Source organism: Falco rusticolus, chromosome 3, assembly GCF_015220075.1.
Source record: "Falco rusticolus isolate bFalRus1 chromosome 3, bFalRus1.pri, whole genome shotgun sequence".
In the NCBI taxonomy this organism is placed as follows: Eukaryota; Metazoa; Chordata; class Aves; order Falconiformes; family Falconidae; genus Falco; species Falco rusticolus.
The window spans coordinates 74,364,093-74,387,896 of NC_051189.1; the positions used below are offsets into that span (position 1 = coordinate 74,364,093).

Genomic DNA, 23,804 nt, shown 5'->3' on the forward strand with positions numbered 1-23,804 from the left:
TAATGGCTTTTTAAGGTTTTCTTATCGTAAAATGTTGTTCTAAAATGTACATTAATGAACTTTCTGATTTTAATCAAATTTGCTAAGTATAATAGGCAAATTGAAATGGTACATTTTTCAGCACTGCAGGTTCTAGAGCCTTGTTCTTATGGGACAGTTGTTGATACTTGGCACTCAGTAAGTTTGTGCAGTTCAGCTTAATTAAGATTGGGTCAATCATATAAGCATTCTCAGCAGGTTTAACTGAATGAAATATGAATGCTTAGATTTCTGTTTTTAAAAATGTACTTAACTGGCAACTAAGTAAGTGCATCCCACAATAAGAACTCTTACCAAAAAAGTGTCACTGGGATTGCTTTGAAACAGAAGCACTTGCTGCGCTGAGTGTGCTGTATTGGAGTAGAGTTGAGTGGTGTCAACAAATCTCTGACTCTCCTACTCGGTGGAAGAAGCTGTCTGTGTACCTGGCCTCTGGGGAGCTCTCTCTTTGATCAGTTGTGCGGTCTGTCCCCAGGCCAGCCACAGAAATAATAGAAGTTTCAGTTCTGAGTTATTAAAAGTGAGCAGCAGTAGGTTTTTCTGAAACAATCAATCCTGTTGAATTCAACTGCAGTCCAGGGCAGACTCACAACAGTGACTGTAATTTGCACTCCAAGTGAGTCATCACTTGGGCAGTTTTATTATATGGTACAGAGAATTTCTTTGGTCTGGTTCCAGAATGATCCCTATTTGATTTGAAATGCATCCCAAGCTTCCCTCGACACTGCTGAAGCCCACTGTCCCATACGGAGAGCAGTTCTGCTTTTGGAAGTAAGCATTTCTTTCATGTGTCAAAGGCTTGCAGCAGCACCGAGTGCAAACAAGTCTGGTTTTTGGTGGTACAGTGTGGATGTATCAAAGATGACACAGACATTTACAACAAACAGACTGATGGCTGGGATTGCACCAGGCATGTTCCTGACAGCTATGGACTTTCTGTATGGAGCAGAACTCCAGCAGCCTCTCCCAGAGAAGCTCCTTCTCTGAGTTACTCATTGACACCAAAACCAGAGGCACCATGCTTGATCACTGCTGCTGAGAAGCCAGTTCTGTTCAGCCCTTCTAGAAGTACCAGGGGAAGCAGACCTGCCTCCAGGAAAGGAAGAGGTGACTGCTTGCTTCACTTGGAGAGGACAAAAACTGAGGAACTGAGCAGAGAATGCAGCAGTCACACCCAGCAGAACAGCAGCTTCTCTGGGAGCTGTGTCACTTCTCTAAGATCCATATAGAGCACATCTGAGTTTTCATCTCTAATGCTGAAGGTTTTGCTCTTGGGATCTTTGACTGGCGGACCATAATCCAAGCCAAAGGCCACCCATCTTTCTCTGTGCATGCTTTGCTGTTGAATCTGTTCAGGGTAGAGGTGCAGCCCCGGGCAGCTTTATCGTTAACCAGTACCTCGTCTTCCATGGGTGTGTGCATCTGCTGTAGAAGTAGTCTCTGTTGTCCAGAAAATCATGCCACCACAGGTACCAGGGAGAATGGGCTGGGAAGCAGAAGCAGAATTTTCCTTGTTTGAGTAATGGTTGTTGTTAGGTTCCTTCTGCTGTACCTGTACAGCACCTTGCCTCACCACAATACTGACTCGAAACTTACACGTGTCCAGGCCTAACTCTGTACGCAGAGTTTCTAACCCAGAAGGAAAAGCTGACCATCTTATTAGTTGGCTTCTCTGGCAGTGAGAATTGCCCTTGCAGAAATGGAATAACCTTGCTTTCTAAATTTCTGGGGAGAACTATTGATGTTGTACTTGCTAAGTATTGTGGGGGTGGAGCAGGAAAAGACCAAAAGCAAGTAGAAAATTAGTAGCAACATGCTCTTCAAAAGAGTTATTTCCAGCTATTCTTTCATAAATCTTACTTTCTCTGAGGCAGAATCCATAAAGCCAAGACAACTCTCTTTATCTACAAGGCCCAGTTTCTTTTGGAAATACGTGAGATATCAAGTACACTGCTGAAAGATCAAGGGTTCAGAGGTCTTTGTTTAATGGCTGTTTAAACAATTAGCAGGCTGTGACTTGTTTTTATTGCAAAACTTTTAAGATGGAAGCTTTTTCTGTGATGGCCCAATCTCTGAGAGATCTCAATTTGCTTATAGCCCCTGGAAATCATACCCGTACTTCCACTAGCCCTGTTCTGTCGGTGCTGCAAGGGTTCATACAATACTTGGTGAAGCACTTCTGTAGTTGCTATTCTTACAAAAAGCACCCAAAACATCTACTAGGTAGTTTGGCAGGAAGCTAGCTGTTTGGCATCAACTTGTCATGCAACTTTCTTACCAGTGACTGTTATTTTGAGAGCTGCTTTGACTGCAGGTATATTTTTTTCACACCTGCCTTTCTCCTTCCTTGAAGATTTGGTTGAGGTTTTAAAAATCATTTCAAACTGTTTTTGAAAAGGAACTGAGAAGGCACTAGGTGCTCCACCTAGGGGCTGAGCAGAAGGAAGGTGAGGCATCAGTGTACTGGTACTGTAAAGATGTACAAAGACATCTTGTGATCGGTAGTGATGAGTCATGTGCACACCATTGGTGTGGACATGCATCATTATCTCCATGTCTCCAAGATCTCTGATCATAGATAAAGACTTTTCAGTCACCTGACTGCATGTGGTGTTTATATATGTATTTTCTTCCAAATTTAATAAGATACTAAGTTTCCCAGTCCTGCAGGAACACAATCCATGTAAAGAGACATCGATAGGTAGTTTTCTGTTCAGTCTTACAAGTTAGTTTTGTTTGGCCTGCATCAGACTTATTCCTGGGTAATGTTGTTGTAATCAGAACATCACACTGTAAGAGAAGGTTAGTACAGAGCTGAGTATTATGTAGAGATACTGGAGTTAATTTTAAACACTGTTTTAAATTTTGTCTTACTTCTGGAAATCAGGTAGCATGTGTGGATGTCAGAATAGCTGTGAGAGGGAAGTCACTGATTCTCGGGTGTGTTCCTGTAAAGTTGCTTCAGGATCTCTATATGGCACAGCAATCTGTAGCACAGAGATAACCAAGGCTGGTCATAGCGCCTGTGTTGACTTAACAGCTATACTTCTTGTTGTCATTTCAGAGTTTGTATCAGCTATATAAAACCCATTACCCCTGTTGATCATGTTGTTGACAGGTATTAATATAAACTTAATTCTTTTTCTTGTGTCCCTGCATGTGCCCTTCCATTACTCCCTGTGGGAATCAATACCAAGCTCACAGGTTTTGGGGAGGAAGTTCTTCCCACTATTCCAAAACCTGTTAAATATGAACATCAGGGGCTTGTCAGTATGAGCAGTCATCATTCTTCAGTTAAGTATTTAAAACATAGTTACTGTTTAACATCCTTCCTATTATGACCAGTGGGGAAAGGAGCAAGAGTTTTTCCTTATCATGATAAGATATAAATACATCATCTATCTTATTTCCAAATACAGAACAAATGTTTATTGAGCACTTCTGCCCTTTCTGCACCATGCACAATTTTGCCAACTCTGTTTAGGTAATGGACTCAAACTGTTGCTAGGATTTTACATGTTCTTCCTAGTCTTGAAAAAGTTCTTTTTATTGTCTAGAATTCTACTGTTGAGAGTAGACTCAGTGATCTTCTGTCTTTAAAAAATTTTGTATCCTTTTATAAAAAATTGCATTCTTAAGAGCCTTGTTTAGTCTCCAAAATATTCCACTATAAGGGTGGCTTTCGAGTTAGCCTCTCTTTTCTTACAAGGAAACAACAGAGAGAATTGCTATTGCCAGTCTTACAGCAAAAGGTGCATTTTCCACATTATTTTGTTTAAATCTTTTTTTGTGTATGTCAGTTCCAAGTATAGGCTACTTTGATGACATATCTCAAAGCAGAGGGGCAAAGGAACAGTTTGTGCATACCTTCCTGCTGTAGGTAAACAGCAGCAGCCAGATAAGGACCTGTCCCTTGTGTCCATTGCTCAAAATAGGGTCTTTCAAAGTAACTGTAGTTTGACAGAAGGCCCTTTTTTTTTTTTTTGGTGGATACAGTTATTCAATAAATGGTCTTTAACACTTTTCAATAAAATTTCAAAATTCTTAAGTTCAAACAAAGGAAGTGTAACAAAGACATAGTAGGAGGACTTTGCTCTGGTTTTTCTTAGTTTGTTAGTGTTTTCGTGTATGATTTTTAACCTTTTTATTAGCCTGATTTAAGGGCAGAAGAATAGTAGTATATTTTATCATAGCTTTTTATATCCCCACATTCCAGGTGTTCCAACTTTTTAATTGGATTCAGCTAGTATTGATTTCATTACTTTATTAGCATTTTCCCTAAAACAAAATTGTTAGTTACTTGCAGTAGTAATGATTTTTTTCTGATATTTTGGTAGGTAAGATGCAGCTATGCAGGAAGATCCCAAAGGATACTATGGCACTACTGAAGACGGCAACAGAACCATCTGTTACTCAAGATTTCAAAACTATCATGGATTAACTGGTTGAAGTTTATTTCATAATTCTTCCAGGTTTGAAAATAAATGCTATGTTTTTAGATGACTTTTCTCTGTAGTTTATTTTGGTAAAGTGGACCAAAAGCAACTTCACTCAGAAGTTTTTCATGTTTGTTTCTCAGGTACCACACAAGGACTTAAGAAGAGCATACAGTTTTGTTAATGCCTTCTTGTTTGTGTTTATCTTTAAATTCACAGGCTATTCAAAGTAGTTTACTTGATTTTGTTCAGTAATTCCCATCTTCTTGAAGAAGGCGTCATTAAACTATGTTCTGTACGAACAGATCTACTTTCTTGTTTCAGTGTGTTTCTGAAGAGCTGTTCTTTGCTTCTCTGTGTTGCAGACTATAATAAATTGTCTGGTTAATTTTAATAACATTTCCTTGTCTCCAGTATCTTTATTTTATAGTAATCTTTAACATCCTCCCCAGCTGTGTTATGTCCTGAAAGACAGTTTGCACAAGGCAAGTGCATTTCATGGCACTACCTAGCAAGATGTACAGGTTAGAAATTTTATGCAACAAATACAACAAATATGCCAAAATTTCAGTGTCAGAGCTGGTTGTATTTAATGTATGGTTTATGTATTTTGAGTACTTGGTGATATTTTTAATACAGTGATGTACAGAAAGATGGTGGTGCCTACACAACAAAAGTTCTTGATTAGATAATACACCAAGTGGATGCCTTTTCTGTTAGCATTTCTTGTTCTTTATTTAGGTTTTATCTTTGGCTCTAATGTTACTGAAGTAGTGTCTAGCCCTGGTGTTGATGCATTGTGCACAGCTGAATTTTGCCCTGTGGCTGCTTTGATAAACCTGCCCATATGTGTTTTTTTCCCTCTTCCAAGCTTGTGTGTTTAATTTGCATTGCTTTAAGGTAGAGATATTTTTCTATCTCTGTTATAGGCTGAATAGCAGCTACTGGGAGGTCTTATCAAAGCAGATGGAGGATATCTTGCTGGAGTGAAACACAGTGTAGGCAGTGTTACTCAGTAGGTGTTTTCAAAGGATTGACAGACAACCACCACACGGGGGTTGATAACACAGCTCCTAGAAGCTGATTTGCAGTATTGCAGTCTGTCCCTTAACATCATAACTCAGTTCAAACTGTCAAAACATAGTCAGTCAGTCATACAAGTTGGGGTTTTTTCTTTCTGTGAAGTGGCACCGTTAGATAAAAATAAGATAAACAGTGCCATAGAACAATGGCTCCTACTAGATTAGAGAGCAGGTGAAAAACAGCCCAGTTGCTCCCCAGCCAGCCGCTCAAACATTTAAAACCCTCCGTCCCCACAATGTTCTGCAGTGGTACTGGTGTGAGGGAACACTATCATGGGCAGTGTTGCGTAAGAGAGGCCTGGTGGTTCAGGAAGCTTTATTTTGTTGGATCATGTGGCAGGAAGAGCCAGCAAGGTGCTCCAACGAGCATCCCTTGGCAGGGATGAGACGCGCACTTGGAGAACTTCTTGCACTTTGGCCGAAGCTGTTCCTCCTACCTGTGGCCATTCATCCTTCACCTGGACTTCCTTCAGCTGTGCATTCCTTGCTTCCTGCTTCACTTCCCCTCCCTGTTGTAGAAGTTGTGGGTGATACACATTTTGACTCTTTACCGCTTACTGTGTGGGCCTTGTGCATTTTGCGTGTCATGCTGAAGAAGGCTGTGCTGGTGCGTAGCAGTAGGGATGAAAGCCTGCTTAATTTGTCCTGGTCGTTGTGTTCTGCATGAACCTTCAGAGAAGGTTGAGGCAAAGGAGCCCGCTTATTTCCTGGAAGCCAACGAGCATGCCTATTTTGAAAAAATGGTCTGGAATAGGGGTTGGGCAGCCTGAAAGGGTACATCATGAGCCAGGATCCTACAACACAAATCCATACAGTGAGGATGGCCCCCTGGGAAGAGCAGAGAGCCTTTCTGCAGTGAACAGATGTCCCAAGGCAAGCTTGCAGGGTGTTCAGAGAGTGTCCTGGATAAATGAGGTAGGTAACTGGAGCAAGAGCAGTGCTGAACTGGTCGGTGTTTCAGAAAGCATCGCAGATAGGTGGGCTTGGGAGGACTAGAAGAAAACCTCTCTGCTACCATCCAAGAGCAAGGTAGTTACAGGTAGATTTGCTTCTGAGCCCTTGAACTTTGATTTTTCCCATGTAAGCCAAAACATGCTTTATTTCATAAGTTTTAATGTTAAAGACGGAAGTTTTTAATGTCATTCAGTGTGCTCCCTTCTAGAGAAGGATGTGGCTTTTTCCACTTTAAGGCTCAGTTAAGGTCCTGTTTCCAGCATCAGTTGCTTCTTTATGTGGATTCCACAGGATGCTGCAACATGGAGAATGAAAGAAATGTAAACTTCACCAGTGGCTTAATTAGCCCATTTTTGCTCGGTATCACAATGGATACTGTGATAATATAAACTGCTGATGTGGTCTTGGTTGAAGATATGATTTTATAAATATGCATAAAGCTTAATGCTTGCAGTTTTCTGAGCTGATGATTGCCTTTCCCCATAACTACTTGCTGAGTCATCAGTTTTAAAGAGTAGCTGCTGTTTCTGAAGGCTCTTTATAAACAGGTGCAAATACAATGCAGAAATTGCAGGAGAAGACTTAATTTTAAAATACCTTCCGTTCAAGAAGGCAAGTGAAAATAAAGCTGAAACTAGTATGTGTTTTAGCAAATGGAGAATTTGGTAATTTAAAGAAGAAACTTTTACTTAATTCTTTCTGTGGCTTATGACAATTGGAAAAAAAAATGCTGTGAGTCTATGTGTAAGGAATAGATTAAACGTAGCAGTGGCATAGACTTAATGCTCTAAAATGAGATGTTTATACTGTTGTGAAGGTAGAAATACTCCATAAAGCTATTTCTGTATGAAGCTGTTCTAGATTAAATAGTGCGATACATGGTGGTGGTAAAATATTTTCTACATAATTGGCAGCAAGGTAGTATGTTAAACAGCAACTGCTGATAGGAAACTTTGGGATTGAATAACTTGAATCTGGAAATATTAAAAGAATTGGCTTAGGAGCATTCTGAACCTGTAACGTGGATTTTCAACAATCATTGGAAAGTTGGGAAAACTGCGAAAGATTTGAAGGTTGGGGGGAAGGTTAAGATTGTCACAGTATTTAGGAGGAGGTAAGTAGAGAGATTTGAGTGCTAAGCCATTCAGTGTGACTGCACTATGCAACCTATATTGCAAACGCTGCAAACCACTGTGCAAGTCTGCTTGCTGGAGGCTTTATATGAGGAGGAAGGATGACAGTGCTGAAAATTTATCTTTAGTCTCTATCTCTTCAGGGCTGAGAGGGAGGAATTTGACAGAAGCCCCTCTAGAGAAAATTGTAGCGTGTGGATGCGTCCATCAAACACATCCTTCTCCCACTTCTTCATTTTGGGAGGAGATTAGGGACTGTGAATCTCAATTTGAGGTAGGTATCAAATTTTGCAATATAGGGAACTGCCTGTGTTCCAGGAGGAATATGCTTTTCTCTCTTCAGCTTTTTTCTGTTTATTATTTTATTATAATTTGGGTGCTTCCTTATTTATAGTGCTGTTGTAATGCTCCTTCTAAGGCTTTTTCCTTTCATAGGTACTTGAGCTCTTTGTCTTAGGGGTATGGATTCTGCTTAAGGCTGAAATCTCTATACTCATGTATGTGTCCTTTACAGATATACCCCCAAAGAATCCAGGCTGTCCTTACAGCCTAAGCAATTCCAGAAAAGTCTGTCAGAACAGTATGAGTTCACAGCAGAGTATTATAGCAAAGAAGGTCTGATGGGATATGCAGATAAAAGATTGATGGGAGAGTGAGCAGAAGTAGACAGCACTTAGTATATAAGACTTCAGCACAGATTCAGTTTTGTGTTTCCATGCATATGCTTACTCAAAGTCAGTCATGCTATTCAAGAGAAAAAAATACCTGTAAGAGGCTGTGCTTCATGTGAACAGGAAGGGGAAGACTGTAGCACTAATTTTACTGAAAGAGGCTACAGGTGACCTCAGTAGAGGTCACATCAGAAGTGCACTGAGAACAGAAAAGACAATGTTCCTGCAAGAGTTGCTCAACACATTTTCTACATGCCTACCTTGGCTAAACAGTAACTTCAGCTGGTGCATTTCCCTGCCATGAGTTGTAGTTACTGGAACTGAAAATTGTCTTCTTCCTGAGTCTTGTCCCAGGCTGAACTGCATGTCTGATGACCCATGAAGTTTCCTTTCTGGTGAATGGGAAGGGGCAGCTCAAAAGTCAAGAAGTCTGAGGGTGCTATGACAGTGACTTGAGGTGGGTTTATAGGCTTGAAAGTCTTGTATATGTAGTTTATTTTTTTTCTCAGCTTGTGTCTGTATTGCTTGGCTGTGTTTTTCTTTAAGAATAGATCTCTGACCAAATACATAAACGTGCTGCCTATACTCTACATATCTGATTGTAATGAGCATGTAGCTATCAGTAATCAAAGACATGAATATGTAGTGTACGCTTGAGTTAATAAAAAATTCTTATTTATGTATTTACAGCTTTTATATGAATATATAAAATCACAATTATATTGGGGTTTTCTTATTATTCATTCTTTGTGGAAGCCTTTTGTACTCATAACCTCTTAAATTTAATTTGCAACAGGCAGCGTGGCAATTTAAATCTTCCATGTCATTGTCTAGAGCCTTTACAGTGCATAGCTGCAGAACATCAAGAAGTTTACTTGGAACTTTGTGAGGTTTCTGCTAACAGAAGCTGTGTTTCTATTACCTGCCCCTCTATTGGCTTGAAGGGCTGGGGCTGTTGGCAGGCAACCATGGGGAATTGATGGACGTCATCACACAGACCATTAGCCAAGTCCATGGCTCTCAGAAATAAAAGCATGCAGAGCCCAGGCACTTAATTGTTTTGCAGGTGATACTACTCATACCACATAGTGGAAGGGCCTGGAGGCTGTGGCCTGGCAACTGCTGTGCACACAGTTTACCCAGTGCATTTCCTTCCAGCAGGCAGAGGCACAGTGTTCTTTTGATCCTGTGGTGGATCTGGTGTGACAGACTGGATGACACTGTTTCTAGTACCATCACTGCTCCAGAAGAGTCTTATTGTTCAAGCTAGTTGCAGGACAGGAGGTTGCAGCAGCTCTGTGAAGAGGATACTAAATCTAAAAGGAAAAATCTAAAAAAGAAATAAATCTCTTTTTCTTTAAATCTCTTTCTCTTTATGCTGCTCTTTCCTTAAGCAGCAAGGTAAAAATTATCCCCTCCTCTCTCCCGTGATTGCAGTTCCCCTTGTGCCCTTTTCAAGGAGTCAGGTAACTGCCTCTGCTCTTCAGAGTTCGAGTCGGTCTCATTCATCTTCACTGTGTGGCAAAATCCCTGTTGCCCATTGTGAAGCCCTGCTAGTGTGTAGCCTATCCCAAGGCTCCATTTTCCTTAACCTTCCTGTCCTTTCCTTGACTCTTAATTACTCACCCTATGTACTTTCCCTTGTATTTTTTCAGAAGCTGCAGGTTGTTCAAGTTGCTTGAAAAAGAAATCCTCATCTCCTGTCACTGCAGAGAGTGGCCAGGATCTGCAGTAAAGTACAGGAAAACCTGGTTTTGAGTAAAGTTTAACTTCATTGTCATGTCATATAAGGTTGCAGCTCACAAAGAGGCTTCCATACATCTGCGCTTTTATTACAGTATTCAGTTACTGTATTCAGCCTGAGAAAAATAAGGGGAAAAAAATGGGGACTTTTGTTTTCACACTGTTTTCCCCTACAATAAATTCTGGAATCTGCTAAGGTAAGAGATTTGTGCAAAATTAATTACTCAGATTTACTTTACAGATTTACTTAAAGATTTACATTCTTTTAACTTCCGGTGCTTTATTTCTGCTCTTTGCAATGCTTGAGAATATGAAATAATCACAAAATAACTGCTATTTAAGTGTGATTTACAAAAAGTAGAGTGTAGTGGACAAAGAAGAGTCACTACACAAGAGCTTCCATTCTACACCTCTCAGAAGGGGAGTCAGTGAATGAAACTGCAGGTGCTTGTGTTCCAATTTTTATGTTGCTGATTCTTAGGAACAGACTGGTTTTCTTAGAAGCGGAGGAAGACAGAGGGCATTTGCAATAACTAGCAGGCTTTCCAAGTTTAAAGACTGACTGGAGAGAGACATGTAGTTAGTAATGCGTGAAAAGGGTTAAAGCAGTGGGTCTGGTACTTGGTCAGTATGTAGGATTCAGGACAGGATGTGGGACAGACAAGATTAAAATAACTGTTGTGGAATTGGTTGAAAATAAAGGAAACATAGCAGCACTGCTTATAGAGTGCTAGTGATTGCCTGTAGGCATATGAACTGCATAAACCAGGTTGGCTGGATGATACCATACTACAACTAATCACGTCTAACAAAGGCTGTCTTAATTTTACTTACAGCTAGATACAATGGGTATTTATTCTTTTTGATAAGAGAAGTTGTTATTAGACCCCTGACATGAAAACACTTCTGGTGGTACAAAGCTTGAGTCCTTGCTTCTGTGCATTTTTTTGATCAGATGGAAGAGTGCTACCAGAGGTACAAACACACAAGGAAGGACAGCTAGCAGCACACAGATGGCCAGTACCCAGGGTGGATAAACTTTTTCCTCTTTCATAGGGAAGCCTTCCTGTGAAGACAAAAAAGCAAGCAAAAGAGATAATTGGTAGGTGCACTGCCATTTTACTGTAATTTCCATTTGCATTTTCTTATGCTGTTATAGTAAGGAAAGCAAAAGTTTTACTCTTGCTCTACAATAGCATTCAGTGTCCGTGTCCTCTGTATGCCCTTCTTGTTGGGACTAAAGATAGCTGTAAATGTTTTACAGCTTCAAAGATTTATAGCTGGGAGTGTGACATATTCCTAGGGATGCAGAGGTTGCCCAAAGAATTATCAAACCTTCACCCTCTTTTAGTTGTGCTCTGATTGTTTTTGTTAGTAGTCAGAGCTTACCTGGTTTCAGCAATTACTGAGCATGCTCTTTGCCAAATAGGGAAGATTTATATGAGAGATATTTTGGGAGAATGATGAGAATACAATTTCTGCAACTCTGTGGCTGTGAGTTTTATTTTGGGATGGTAGATACTTAATGGATTTTAGAGAAGACACTGCTGCTGTGTAATCCTTGTGCAGTTTAAGACCAGAATAGATCTTCAAAACTATGCAGGGTGGGGGAACTGCAACTGGCATGAGACAGTGACATCCAGAACAAATGTTCTCAGCATTGACGTGTCTTTGGTACTGAATTAGCCAACACTGTCCTCAGAGCACTGCCTCCCTCCCTGTCTGCCTGTCAGAAGTACACGTTCATATATTCATCAGGACCCCAGTGGTACTGGTGGTTCTCACCGAGAAATGTTTGATCTCTGGTATCTGTTATGCAGCTCTAAAGCTCTGCTCATGCATTTGTTCCACCTCTGAACCCCTGCAGATATGGAGTGCCTCACAGACACATTACACTTCAACAGTTCTCTGTGCGCATCCCTAAGAAATACGGAGCATGGAGTGTGCAGGACGCCTCAAGAAGAGGCTCTGTTAGCAGAAACACATTTTAGTATGTGTAACCTCTATGCACACTGGAGCCTTCTCATTCTAAGCATTGCATCACTTCAGGCTGCATTACGTAGATAAGCTGTAGATGGCAATGATTATAAAGGATCGGGTAAGGGAGAAAGCATCTCTTGCTTTTATTAGAAGTTTTGGAAATACTCAAGAACATACATATTTAGGGTTCCAGGCTGCATAGCTTGGTGGCTTCTGTATCTGAAGAGTAACAAAGGCTATGAAGACAGCGAGCAGGAGCAGAGGGCTAATAAACCTCCATGTGATCTGCCAGTAGAGATTGGGTTTTCGTCCAGTCATCCATTTCACATCTTTACTGAACCTTTTAAGAGGAGACAAGTTTATGATGATGTCAGATCTGAGTGGTAACAGTTTCATTTTTTCATATTTTTACCATAAGTTTTAAACACATGCTACAGCTCCCTAAATCTTTTCTATTGCATACCCTTCTTTAATAACTTCCTATAGACTTAAGTAAATAATAATAATATCAATAAAGTAGGTCTTTATTGATCACTACCAAGGATCAATGATCAGTTTACATTGTCAGTTTACGTTATGCGAGCACCTAGTCTAAAGTTTCTAAGCACAAATAAATGATGAAAATATTACAGCAGTTCTGTAGAACTAGTCAAACCTTTTAAAAAAAGACAGAATTGCCAAGGGAACAAACATAGCTTGTTAGGAAGAAATATGAATCAACCAGCACCAAATGAATCAAATCGGGTCAGGGACAAGATTATTGCACCTGAGCCATCTTCCTCCGCAGTCAGTAGTGGCAGTTGTTTGGACATGGAAGTGATCTTTTGCATACACCTCTTAGAGTTTTGTACGTTGAATGCACAGTAGATGTATGGTTCTGAGTTTGGTAGTTACATGATAACGTGGATCTATCAAGTTGAAAGAGTTTTGCAATCTGGAATAGGAATTGTAATTTGTGGGTGTGTTCAAACACCAGCTTTGTCTTCAATATTGTTAACCTAAGTGAAGATATTAAGTAATCTCTTGAGAACTAGGAAAAAGTGATTTGACTATGCTCATATCCCATAGTAACAAGAGGAAAAAGTGTATGTATAGTAGCACAACAGGGAAAATACAGGTGCTATGGAATCCAGAATCTATGGTAGCGTGTGAAACCTACTATTGCTACTTCTGCATCGTGGAAAATTGAGGCTAGCTGTATGGGCAACAAGAGGGATGTGTGGAAAGGTGAAGTCCCAACATATAACCGAGTAGAATATAGAGGGGAAAAGATGAATCTTTACTGAGAATTGGGGAAATTTCTGAACTGCAAGGGCCCTGAGTAGAGAAGGCAGGTTTATTCTAAATGCAAAATGAGATAAGGTTTCTGGCATTTACAATTACAGAGGATGTAGGAAAGCTTTTAAACTAAAAAGTGAATTTAATTAGTGTCTGTGACTGCGAAGATTCTCAGCGTGCAGGTTGAGCCTCTTAACACGGGGGAGTTACTGCATGTTGCCTACTATGAAGTTTGAGGGGGAAAAATAATAAGAAACAAAAAATACAAGAGTATACAAAACAAAAGGGCATTAACAGGAGGATATTAGAAAGGCAGTGTAACTCCTCCTGGCCAAAGAACTACAATGGTTGTTGACTTTCTAGCTTTAAACTTGGGTTCCTCCCTTCCATAAGTGCTATGCAGAGATTGTCCTTCCGGTTTTACAAATACAGGACACTTGAAGCAAAGTATAATAACTACATTCACAGAACTGGTAAGTGCTACAGAAGTAAGTTAATATTGTGTACTGGTATGTAACAGACGTGGATTGAGAGGAAAATGCATTTGTCTCTTACGAGAGAAAAAAAATTTTTCCAACGTACCTTTTAATTTTATAGATATACGCAACCCCAATCACTTCAAAGAAAGCGAGGACTAGAAGAGGCAATGATCCTGCATAGCTGTCAAAAATGTCAATCCAGTAACTCCCCGAACCCAGTGTAAAACACAGAGCAATGAGGAAGCAAATGAAACATATTATACCTAAAGAAAAAAGGTATCTTTGTTACTGGAGTGTTGAACTGAACTTGGTAAGTATATCATTGTTCTAAATTATTTTTGCTCTAGTTTTTCTCTAGTGATTTTTGTGCTCTCTCCCTCTACAGAGCTAAAACAAGCTGTTTTTTCCTTAGGGGAGCTAATTTCGCTTCCCAAACTCAGTTTTCCTCTGTGTGTTGGCCAAGAGACACCACTGTTGCAGGAGGAGTGCACTCCTGTGACTTGGAGCATCCTTCAGTTGTTAGTACTTCCAGCAGACAGCTTGGGCTGTGCTATGCTGTTGCCTTGTGTTAATTTTTCACTGATGTGTACTGAGTTTCAAGTGCCCTTATCTCATCTCCCTGGCATGGGCTCAAAGCACAGGCAGCTGGCACCTGAGAAGTGTAAGGGCTCCCTGGATCTCTGCCCCCCATTTCCTCAAAGGGCCCAGAGCTACAAATGTGTATATCCCTTAAGTTTCAGCGTGTCTGGTTTAGGTTTCACCATACTTCTCTACGGTCAGTTCCCTTTTAGCCAAGGTACAGATTTGGGTTAATTGAGAGAAAAAGTTGGAAGGAGGGATAGTGTTGCTGGGTGCAGACAAGGGCTGCAAATAAATTTGTACATCCTTGCGTTGTGCTGCTAATTGCTTCTGACTCTAAAATGGCCTTTGGTTCGTTGCTGTCTACAATTGGCTCCAGACTCTCTCTCTTTTTTTTTTTTTTTCTAAAGCTCACAATTGGAAAATCAATTTCAAAATAATAGGGTTATCTCATCAAGTTTTAAATAAATTTGTTTCTACACAGAAAGTTGTGAAATGGGAAGGATTTAATTTAGTTGCCACAAGAACACTCTAAAAAAGGCATGCCAGCAATAGTCCCCATAAGAATTTAAAAGGACACGCTGCTGATGTGTTAATCCATTACTTCAAAGCACCAGAAATGTTTCTAGACACATTTTTCTAGACCAATTTCACAGCAGGATCTGTTAGACTCTCACTGAGTCTGGTTCTTGAGGAGCAGGTTGGGTTCAGTAACTGTCTCTGGTTGAAAAGATGCTGGTTTTGGTGCAAGAACAGGATCGCACACACTCATTCCTCAGTTTCCAAGTAGTAATTTTCAACTTCGGCCTGTTCACAGTAAATATGAAAGAATCTGTAGCAGCATAAACCTGAATGAAATAAGGGTGAATGACCTCTCTTACAGCTGTGACAGTGTGGTAAGCTTGTGCGGAGGTGGTTATGGCAGACCAGCTGATGTCAGTGGTTGCCTTATAGTGGCTTGTTTAGGTGCCAAAGGCTTATGTAAAGACAAGGCTCTTCCTGATGTCAACAACGACTCAGACGCCAGGCACAGCGATTTAACAAGCTTTCTCAGACTGAAACAGCTCTTGCAAGCTAAGAAAAAAAACTGGCAAGGGCAATATAATACTGTCATCTGACAGCTTCTGCCGTAACTGCTACCTCATCTATGTCCTTATCTTCTGCAAACACAATCCACGGCCCTTACCAACACTATGAGATAGCTAAGTTAATATTAAAATTCTTAATCGCTCTGTGATATTTATGAAGCCGTTGGTAGTTTGCGCATCTATAAAGAAGCCACCTTCTTTGAACAAACCAAAGCAAATACCTTACCAGATAATAGCTCTTTGGGTATTGATTTAGATACAACTCGAAGCTCTAGAAGAGGAGTGAAGACTCCCTCGATGTTCCCAAACATGGAAGAAAGGCCCAAGCAGAACAACATTATGAAAAACAGGATGGCCCAGGCCTGGGAGCCTGGCATGAGAATGATGGCTTGAGTGAAAATGATGAAAGCCAAGCCAGTTCCTGATACGCTCTGCAGAATTCAGAAGCAGATAAAAATATGCATTATAATGGTGTAAATGTAGTTTCTCGTGCGTATATGCTGCTGTTCTTCCCTGGAGTCAAGGGTGCTGGTCAGCCTGTGGGGCTCTGGCAGCCAGCAGTTGTGAAAACAGGTAGTGGAGAGTGTGGGGGGTTTAATTTTAAATGGTCTATCAGAGGTGTGTAGACAATCATAGAACAGAATTCTAGCTTGCACAGAGAGCTGTGTCAAGAGTTGTAATTGAAAGAACAATTGTTTTGCTAATACTCTTAAATACGTTTTTTTAAAAATGTATAATGTAAGAGATGCTGGAAAGAAAAATATGTAAGGAAGGATATGATGGCCACTCTAGCAGCAAGGGAGTTGGTGAACTGTTGGTTGCAAAAAAACCCATAATTACCAGGGCAGAAAAGGCTAATAGGAAAAAAGACAATTTAAGCCAGAATTCTTTGAATTCAGTCTCCCAAGGACAAGGATATTTAAATCTGATTTTTTAATCTAAATCTAAATTTTAATCTATTTCTGTGAATCAGAAATGGGTGCCATCAGAGGAAGCCAGACAAAACAGAAACTGACTCATGTCAGGGCTGGAATGTTGTCCTTGGACTTCTCTGTCATGTGAGCAAAATGGCCTGTTTCGCTGTTGTGTGTTATGGCTGTTGTGCATCAGCACACTCTGTCCCTAGCAAATGTGTCCACCCTTCTGTCCTTCGATTTTATTTTCTTTTTTTCTCAAGCTCCTTTCTTTCCTATTCTTTCTCCCAACAATGGCCCTATTCTCTTCTCATTAGGTGGCAGGGACTTGTAATAAGGTAGTACGAATAAGTGAGTAGTAAATAAGAGTTTGAGGACTGGGTGGTTTCACTGGAGCAAGTGGAATGAGGCTGGAGAAGTAAACAGAGAACATGTGTATTTAGCGATAGGGGAAATGTTTTGGGAGGGTGGGAAAAGAAGGAGAGGGAGACGATCATGATGTATTTTGGCAGGGGGGAAGAGAGTTGGGAGAAAAAAATTAAAATATTGCTAAGATCTTGTGCAAAGAAAAGGAAAAATAAAAGGGAGAGGACAAGAGGGAATAGAAAGATGAGGAAAGGAATACCTTCCTGTGATTGAAGGCAAACAGTGAACATTTTTGTGGATTTTTTTGATACTTTCTTAAATATGGATTTAGAAAACTCTCATTCAGCATCCTTTTCCTATAATCTTTTAATTAGATGTGTTTCCTCTGTTGTGCTTATTCCTGTAAACTAAAGTAGGGCTGCATCTAGTGTCCGTGGTAGGCTCCAGGTAAGAGGATATTTGAAGATTAGTTTTGTGATAATAATGTGTAATTTTACATGCTGTACCAGACAGCTTTGATTTCAGACTGTCCTACAGCAGTGTTATTATTTCAAATTTTGAAAAACTGTTTTGTTTCATGGTTATGTATGATATATTCATTACAAGTAAAGTATAAGCACTTACAAGGAAAAGGAAGATAGCAGTCCTTCTACATAAAGGATTGCTTTGTTGACAGCAGTTATGGTACCTGATCAAGAAATTCTTGGAGGTCACAGCTTTTCAGTTTGAGTCCAGCAATTTTTTCTGGATATGATGAATTTAGGAAACTAATCCAGGCTGTATAGTTCTGTCGCATGATGCTTTCTTCTGGAAGATCAAATTCATTGATGATACTGATAATGTTCCTGCCAGAGAAGCCGACATACCGTTAGTTTAAATGTTTCCAGGTGATGTGGCTGGAAATGCTGTGCCATGTATTCAGATGTTAGTAGAAAGTGATGTTTACTTTCTGTACAGTATAAAGGAAAATATTAAATGGGAACTTATGTATAAAATAGGAGAAAATATTCAAGCTATTTAATGTCCTGTCTTTCAGATACAAACTGAGTGCTTCATGCAGGTACAGTCTCTAAAATGTTTGTTGGTTTGGTGGGGGCGGGGTTCAGCCTTCAAGACCATTTCCACCACTTGTGTTTAATGTACCAGTGAATCTGGTGGAACAGGAAAAGGTGTTGTGTTTTTAACTACTACTGATGCTACTCTGAGATTGAGATTAATGGGTTGTTTTATAATCTGTCTTGCTTCTTACAAATGCTAACCCTGATCATTCTTGCCTCAGTGCCGTAATACCTTCTGTTTTTATATTAGACTTCTCCGTACAGGTGCCTTTCCTTTTTAGTGAAAATAAATTCTATAAATGCATGTTCAAGTAACACATTATCTGTTTAGGCATTGAAACCATGCTATAACACTGGAACTGCAAGTTTCTCACCTGTCCAAGCAATCCCAGTAGCCTGTGGTTGCTTTAAACCCCAAAACAGAAAAAACTGGGATGGAAGCGTAGAGGGATGTCACGCTGTTCACAATTGCTACTGTCACAGCATCCTTTTCACAGTCATTTCTAGAAACAGCATTCAAACAAGTGAAGTAACTAAAAAAAGGCAGTATTTTATCTGTGATTATTTCAGGTATTTCTGGAAACATTTTATTTTTTTAGATTTTTTCCCTTTCCTGTTAGAAAATCTATTTGGCCTTTTAGAAAGACAGCAGCTGTTAAGAGCCTTTAAAAATCTAAGATTCTTAATAAATATCTGAAAGAAAGTGTTTTGAAAATTTCAGAAAATTCCACAAAATGCAGCAAGAATTAGCCAATTTATAAAGATTGTAGTTCTACTTACTTTGGTGGGTTGTAGCTTGAGAATGCAATAAGTCCTCCAAAAGCCAAAGAGAGAGAGAAGAAAATCTGGGTAGCTGCATCAAGCCATACACGGGGATTTTTCAAAATGTTCAGCTGAAATAATGGGAATAAATGCATGTATTACACTTAAATTTTCTTTTTCTCTCCCAGTTCTCATAGCTCATCTCATACTTTACTTTTGAAACTGAGTGTTGTGTTGCCATCTAAAGACACTGGAAATGGGAATTAGCACAAAACATGTCAGTAAAGCAGGTGTTTCTTAGGACATGATTTGGTCTATTTAGTGTACGTAGTTATTGCAGAATCTGTTTCATTGTATGCTTCTTCTTCCAATGAAAAAAAAAGTGTTTCTAAATGATAGGCATTAGGCATACAATAAATCCACATACTGGGTAACTTACAGTTTAAGAATATTATCTTCCTAAAACTGTATAAAAAACCACTAAAGTTACATTGTTTTAAGACAGAAAGTGATTCCATAGCTTTCCAAATTCACTTTAAAAGGATATAAAAAAACCCCAGACTAAAAGTCCAGGCAGTCAAGAAGAGTATATTCATTAAAAAGAACATCTTAGATTCAAAGTACTGTGAAAACAGCAATAAAAGATAAAAGGGCAACATAGGCAAAACAAGGGGAAAAGGAGAAAACGACAGCAAAATTTTAATTTAGATGTAAGGGCGACATGATAGATGAAGGTAAATTAAAAAGTCAATGATTGTTGTATTACAGAGAATAATATACGGTCCTAAATAGCTGTGCTAAGAAGGGATTCTATCATTAAAAGCAGGCTGAAAGAAAAAGATAAAGCATAAGTAATGAGCAAAATGTAAATATACTTAATAAATATTAGTTTCTTGCAGAAACTAAGAAGTGGTGTGTTATATTTATACCCTACCAAGGTGAATTATTTTCCAATCTGTTATCAAGTAGAGTGACTAGAAACCAGTACTAGTTAAGAATGAGTGTTTTCAAAAGCAGCTGGCCCAGAAGTAATACTGGGGCCGTAGAGTATTTCACTTTGGTTTACATCAATCTGAATCAAACCTGCATCCTAGTAATGTAGGGCAAATTGTGTTTCCTGTCATGTCTATATGCCTGTGCTATTGATCCTAGTACATGATTAGGAACATCTGTAGGAATGAGGAGTAAGTATGCCAGAAGCCCCTTAATAGCATTTTGGGTTTTTCTGAAGCTGGCCTGAGCTTGAAGAGCAAGAATAATGGATTCATCTCAGTGTGGACGGATGCGGTGAATGCCATTACTGCAGATGCTTTCTCCACAAGTATGTCAGTGCTTTCACCACAGCAGAACTGGTGTAACATTTTGTACAACATAGCATAGCAAGCAGGTAAGTGTAACCATTGCTGACTGAAATGCTTCAACTTAGGCAAACCTTTCTTAGAGGTTCATTTTGAAGGATCATAACCAAACCTTCTAATGCCAGAGCACTTGCTGGTAAGACCACGTGCAGGTACAGAACTAGATTGCTACTGCAGTGCAGAAACTCAGCATTCACACTGCTACATGGCCCTCACAGCCTGATGAAGTGCTGCCAAGTCAATTGTCAGTGCTGATAGAGGAGGTTGTTAAAAGTTTGACTTTCTGATTGGGGACTTTGGCAAATGAATCCGGTGATAGTTTAGTTTGGTGCTAGACGTAATGCATTTTTTGCCTCTAAGACACTAATCCATGCCCAAACTTGAAGAAGTAGTGGACAGGCAAACATGCCATGGCAATGTCATTTTCTGGTCTTAAACAAATTATGAATCTAAATGCTTTTTTATATTTTTGGTAATCTGGCATACAGATATCATAAGCACATCTTCAGAAGAAAAAAATGTGCTGAAACTAGAACTGTGCGAATGAAGATGAACAAGCAGAATGTTAATGAACACAGGGGTAATGAGGAAAGGAAGCGTAATTGCTGCCCCCTTGGCAGTGAGATGTTTGGATACTTGAACACATGAAACATGGACAGAAACTTTCTTCACAGATCCCTGTGATGTGTAATTTTGGTGTCAAAACAGCTATTGCTTTTCTCATAAGCAAGTGGCCAACAAGTAATACTGCACTTAAAGACAGCAGTTCATTAAGGTAATGCTTTCGTTCTCCTTAATACCAGAAGTGATTACGGACAGACTGGGTACCTCAAAAGGAGTTTTAAGCGTTCATTCACAGTAATATATTAGGTGTAAAACTAAACTGCAAAATAGATGAAAAAACTACAAATTGCCTTCTGGGATAGAGGGTCTGGTGCCTGTGCTGCCTTTTTCTTGGCTGTTCTTACTGCTCTTTAAATAGCTGCAGAGCACTGGGGTCAGGCACGTTGCCCAACCAAGCTTCTGAAATTGTTCGTTGCCAGAGAACCCCCAAATATTTACAGTCTCTGAAGCCCTTTCAGATGTGAAAGAGCCTGGAGAAGGAGGCATTTGTGCTCCTGAGCTGACACAGGTGTCCACAGAAGCTGAACTGCATAGGCACCATTGCTGATGCTTGATGGGATCCCTTCTCTGCCGCCTCTGATTTTTAATTTTTTTTCCCAAGAACCTTTCCAAAAGCTCTGTTCCAGCTCCTCTGTTGCTTCATCTTTGTGCGACAGCTTCTGCTTTCCCCTCAAGTGCCTGTGAGCATAACTTCAGTATCTCTTCTTTTTTCTTGGCAGCTTCACTTTCCAGGTAGCCAAGGAGTTAGAGGGGATGAGTAAATAATCAGACTTTTCCATGTCTGAAAGTCAATGAAAAGAAGTATTTGTTATTTGTTCTAGAATTTAAGGTGTGAAAGTATGTCAGGTAGCAAAAAGCGGACTAGGCATTTCTGCATGAAAAGAAAACCACAGCCTGTCATGTTTAAAATCCATATGCATGCAGTTATTATTTGTGATATTTATTAATGAGAAGTAAAATACAAACTTGGAAGGTGAGTGAATTTAAGCAGTGGTGGTTTGGGGAAAAATAAATAAATTCAGTTGGGTGATTGTGATGTTGAAACTGGTAAGATGTGACTTTCAGCACTAGGTGTTATTTTCACAGATTTGCAAAAACAAGAGGGAGGTGTAACAGTTACCAGAGAATGGATGTGTCAGCTATTACAAAAAACCTACAATTTCTGCCACACTGCAAAGTTGGAAAAAAGTTGGAAGAGATTGCCCCAGTGAGTGGAGAATGTCAAGAAGGTTGGTTTTGGTTTGTTGGGGTTTTTTTGGGATGGGTGGGTGTTGGTTTGTTTAGGGTCTTTTTTGTAAAGCAAGCTGAAAATGGCAGTAGGTGAGCTAACTTTATTTTACTAAAGCTTTACAAGCTTCCTGCAAAAAGAAAAGAAGAAAACAGCATGCACTTAAGAAATACGCTTTACAGTTTTGTAACCTGATGTGGTCTGGGTGGGCCAGGTAAATCTTTGACAAAAAACCCCACAAAACCCCCAAACCAACAACCCCCCTATAAAACTCACTTTAGGACATCCACTGTGGAGAACTGTAACAAGAAAAATGCATGTATTTACTGATGGCAGTGGTGGGAGTTGTTTCTCATTAAACAGACTAACAGAAAAGGCAATACTGGTACTGCCACTGTGGGCTAAGGGGAAGAAGAAAGAAAGGAAATGTTGCAGTTGTGTGCTTGCTGTCTTTTTGAAGACCCTGAAGTGCCAGAATCCTCCATAGCAGTTGGTGTGTTAGTTTAACAAAGCCATCTCTGTCTTACACTATAACTTTCTATGCATAGCAACACCCAGAGTAGATGATCACTTACCAGGCTGTTGCATCAGCTTTTCCATGTTTGTAGGTAAGAATATAGTTTCAGCACCAAAACCATCTTCATATGACTCTTAAAGGACGTCTCCAGGATCTGCTTCCTCAAACGAACTAATCCTTAATTACAGGTTGATTGCAGCCAGATTTTCATTCTGACTTCTGGTGCCAGTCTGCAAAACCATCCGGCTCTTCTTGTATGATGATCCCCCTCAGCACTGCAATACCTCCAGGCTTTGTGAATACACATAAATCTAGTTTTTGCATTAAATTCACTGTGTAATGACTGTGGAATGTGAAGTCCCAAAGATGCCTGAGCTCTTTCAGAGAAACCCAATCAGCTGAGCTGAGACAAAGTGACAACAGGCCAAGCACTGTTCTGGTTGTGCTGTCTAGTCTGCTTTCTTCATTAAGACATTGAAGCAAGCGTTTATTGTCCTGTCTGAGCCCTACAAAAATAAGGGTGCATGTCCTGACCTCCTGTAAAGACCAAGATTGTCTTTTGACAAGAAAGACAACCAAGACTGGTTTTGCAGGGGGAGGGATAAAACAGGTGTCTCATCTGAGCTGTCCCTTGCTGTTGTCCCTTTCCAGGCTGACACGTAATGTATCTCTGGGCTTCTTGGCTTATGTTTTCCTTAATGCCTGCGTTTCGGTTGTAGGAAGAGAAAGGGCAATACCCAGTGCTCCTGTGGTGGGAAGCACTGCTGTGGCTGCAGAGGCAGAGGACGCTCCAAGACCATCTGTCAGTGGGTGCTGCTTTTCCTCTTCTACACTTACGGCTTTATGGAGGTTTTTAGCATGAAGGCAGAGCTGTGAGGAGCCTGTGGTTGATAGCAGCCACTTGGTGGAACAAATTTGCTCTGCATTTGGGAAGGCTGCTAAGGACAGCATAAAGAGGTCCTTCTGAAATGGCCAGCATATGGAGGGATCTGGGACTCCTGTCCCTTTGAGAAGATGAGAAAAAAATGGGAGAGGGGTGCACTCCAGCAGCTCTGTCTTTTAGGGACATACGGGGGTGGGGGCGGCGGGGAGGGGGGGGAAACTTGCGCTACAGAGAAAAAAGGGTAGGATAAAATTACTTTCAACCTTAAAAAAACCAAACACTTTGCAGTATAATTCCTCAGCTGTTTTTCTTATGAAGTCTTAAAATACTAAAGTCATGTAAATTCGGTAGTATTGACAGGAAAGTCCCATCTTTATTGTGTGTAAAAGAGATGATTCTGTTCATGAAGCATATCAGTTTCACTTAGATGTTCAAGTCTGAGGCACCCATAACATACTCATTTTTCCAGTATTTTCTGATATGCTTATTACCAAACTGTTAATTACCTTGCTGCCTCTTCTCTTGCTACAGTATATTAAAATACTAAATCACTTCATCTCATAAAAAAGAGCTTAGCTGAACTCTTGGATAGGGAGCTAGATCAGGATTTGCTGGAAAATCAATATACAGTA

The 23,804-nt window shown here is 40.0% G+C and overlaps 2 protein-coding genes and 1 long non-coding RNA gene across 13 annotated transcripts in view; 2 read left to right on the top strand and 1 right to left on the bottom strand.

Moving 5' to 3' along the window:
* Positions 1 to 4,834, top strand: part of TERT (telomerase reverse transcriptase) — a 33,793-nt gene extending 28,959 nt beyond the window's left edge. For both annotated transcript variants that reach the window (XM_037381037.1, XM_037381038.1), the window contains exon 16: positions 4,377 to 4,834. In XM_037381037.1, the coding sequence (XP_037236934.1) occupies positions 4,377 to 4,480 (104 nt within the window). In that variant the 3' untranslated portion in view covers positions 4,481 to 4,834. The remainder of the gene's footprint in view (positions 1 to 4,376) is intronic.
* A 3,755-nt stretch (positions 4,835 to 8,589) lies between these two features.
* Positions 8,590 to 23,357, top strand: LOC119144505. Of its 10 annotated transcripts, none has more exons than XR_005103155.1 (7): positions 8,590 to 8,772; positions 9,971 to 10,255; positions 11,014 to 11,160; positions 13,914 to 14,105; positions 19,794 to 19,949; positions 21,631 to 21,773; positions 23,009 to 23,357. It is a non-coding gene; the product is annotated as an uncharacterized LOC119144505 (long non-coding RNA). The 10 variants fall into 10 exon arrangements; XR_005103162.1 differs by having other exon boundaries at positions 8,591 to 8,772; positions 10,107 to 10,255; XR_005103158.1 differs by lacking the exon at positions 8,590 to 8,772 and adding an exon at positions 17,779 to 17,802 and having other exon boundaries at positions 8,779 to 10,255.
* SLC6A18 (solute carrier family 6 member 18) overlaps positions 10,262 to 23,804 on the bottom strand; it is a 28,922-nt gene continuing 15,379 nt past the window's right edge. The window contains exons 6-12 of the mRNA XM_037379995.1: positions 18,581 to 18,693; positions 18,175 to 18,303; positions 17,431 to 17,587; positions 15,689 to 15,893; positions 13,899 to 14,058; positions 12,216 to 12,378; positions 10,262 to 11,124 (exon numbers count right to left, since the gene is read on the bottom strand). Of these exons, the coding sequence (XP_037235892.1) occupies positions 10,912 to 11,124; positions 12,216 to 12,378; positions 13,899 to 14,058; positions 15,689 to 15,893; positions 17,431 to 17,587; positions 18,175 to 18,303; positions 18,581 to 18,693 (1,140 nt within the window). The 3' untranslated portion in view covers positions 10,262 to 10,911. The remainder of the gene's footprint in view (positions 11,125 to 12,215; positions 12,379 to 13,898; positions 14,059 to 15,688; positions 15,894 to 17,430; positions 17,588 to 18,174; positions 18,304 to 18,580; positions 18,694 to 23,804) is intronic.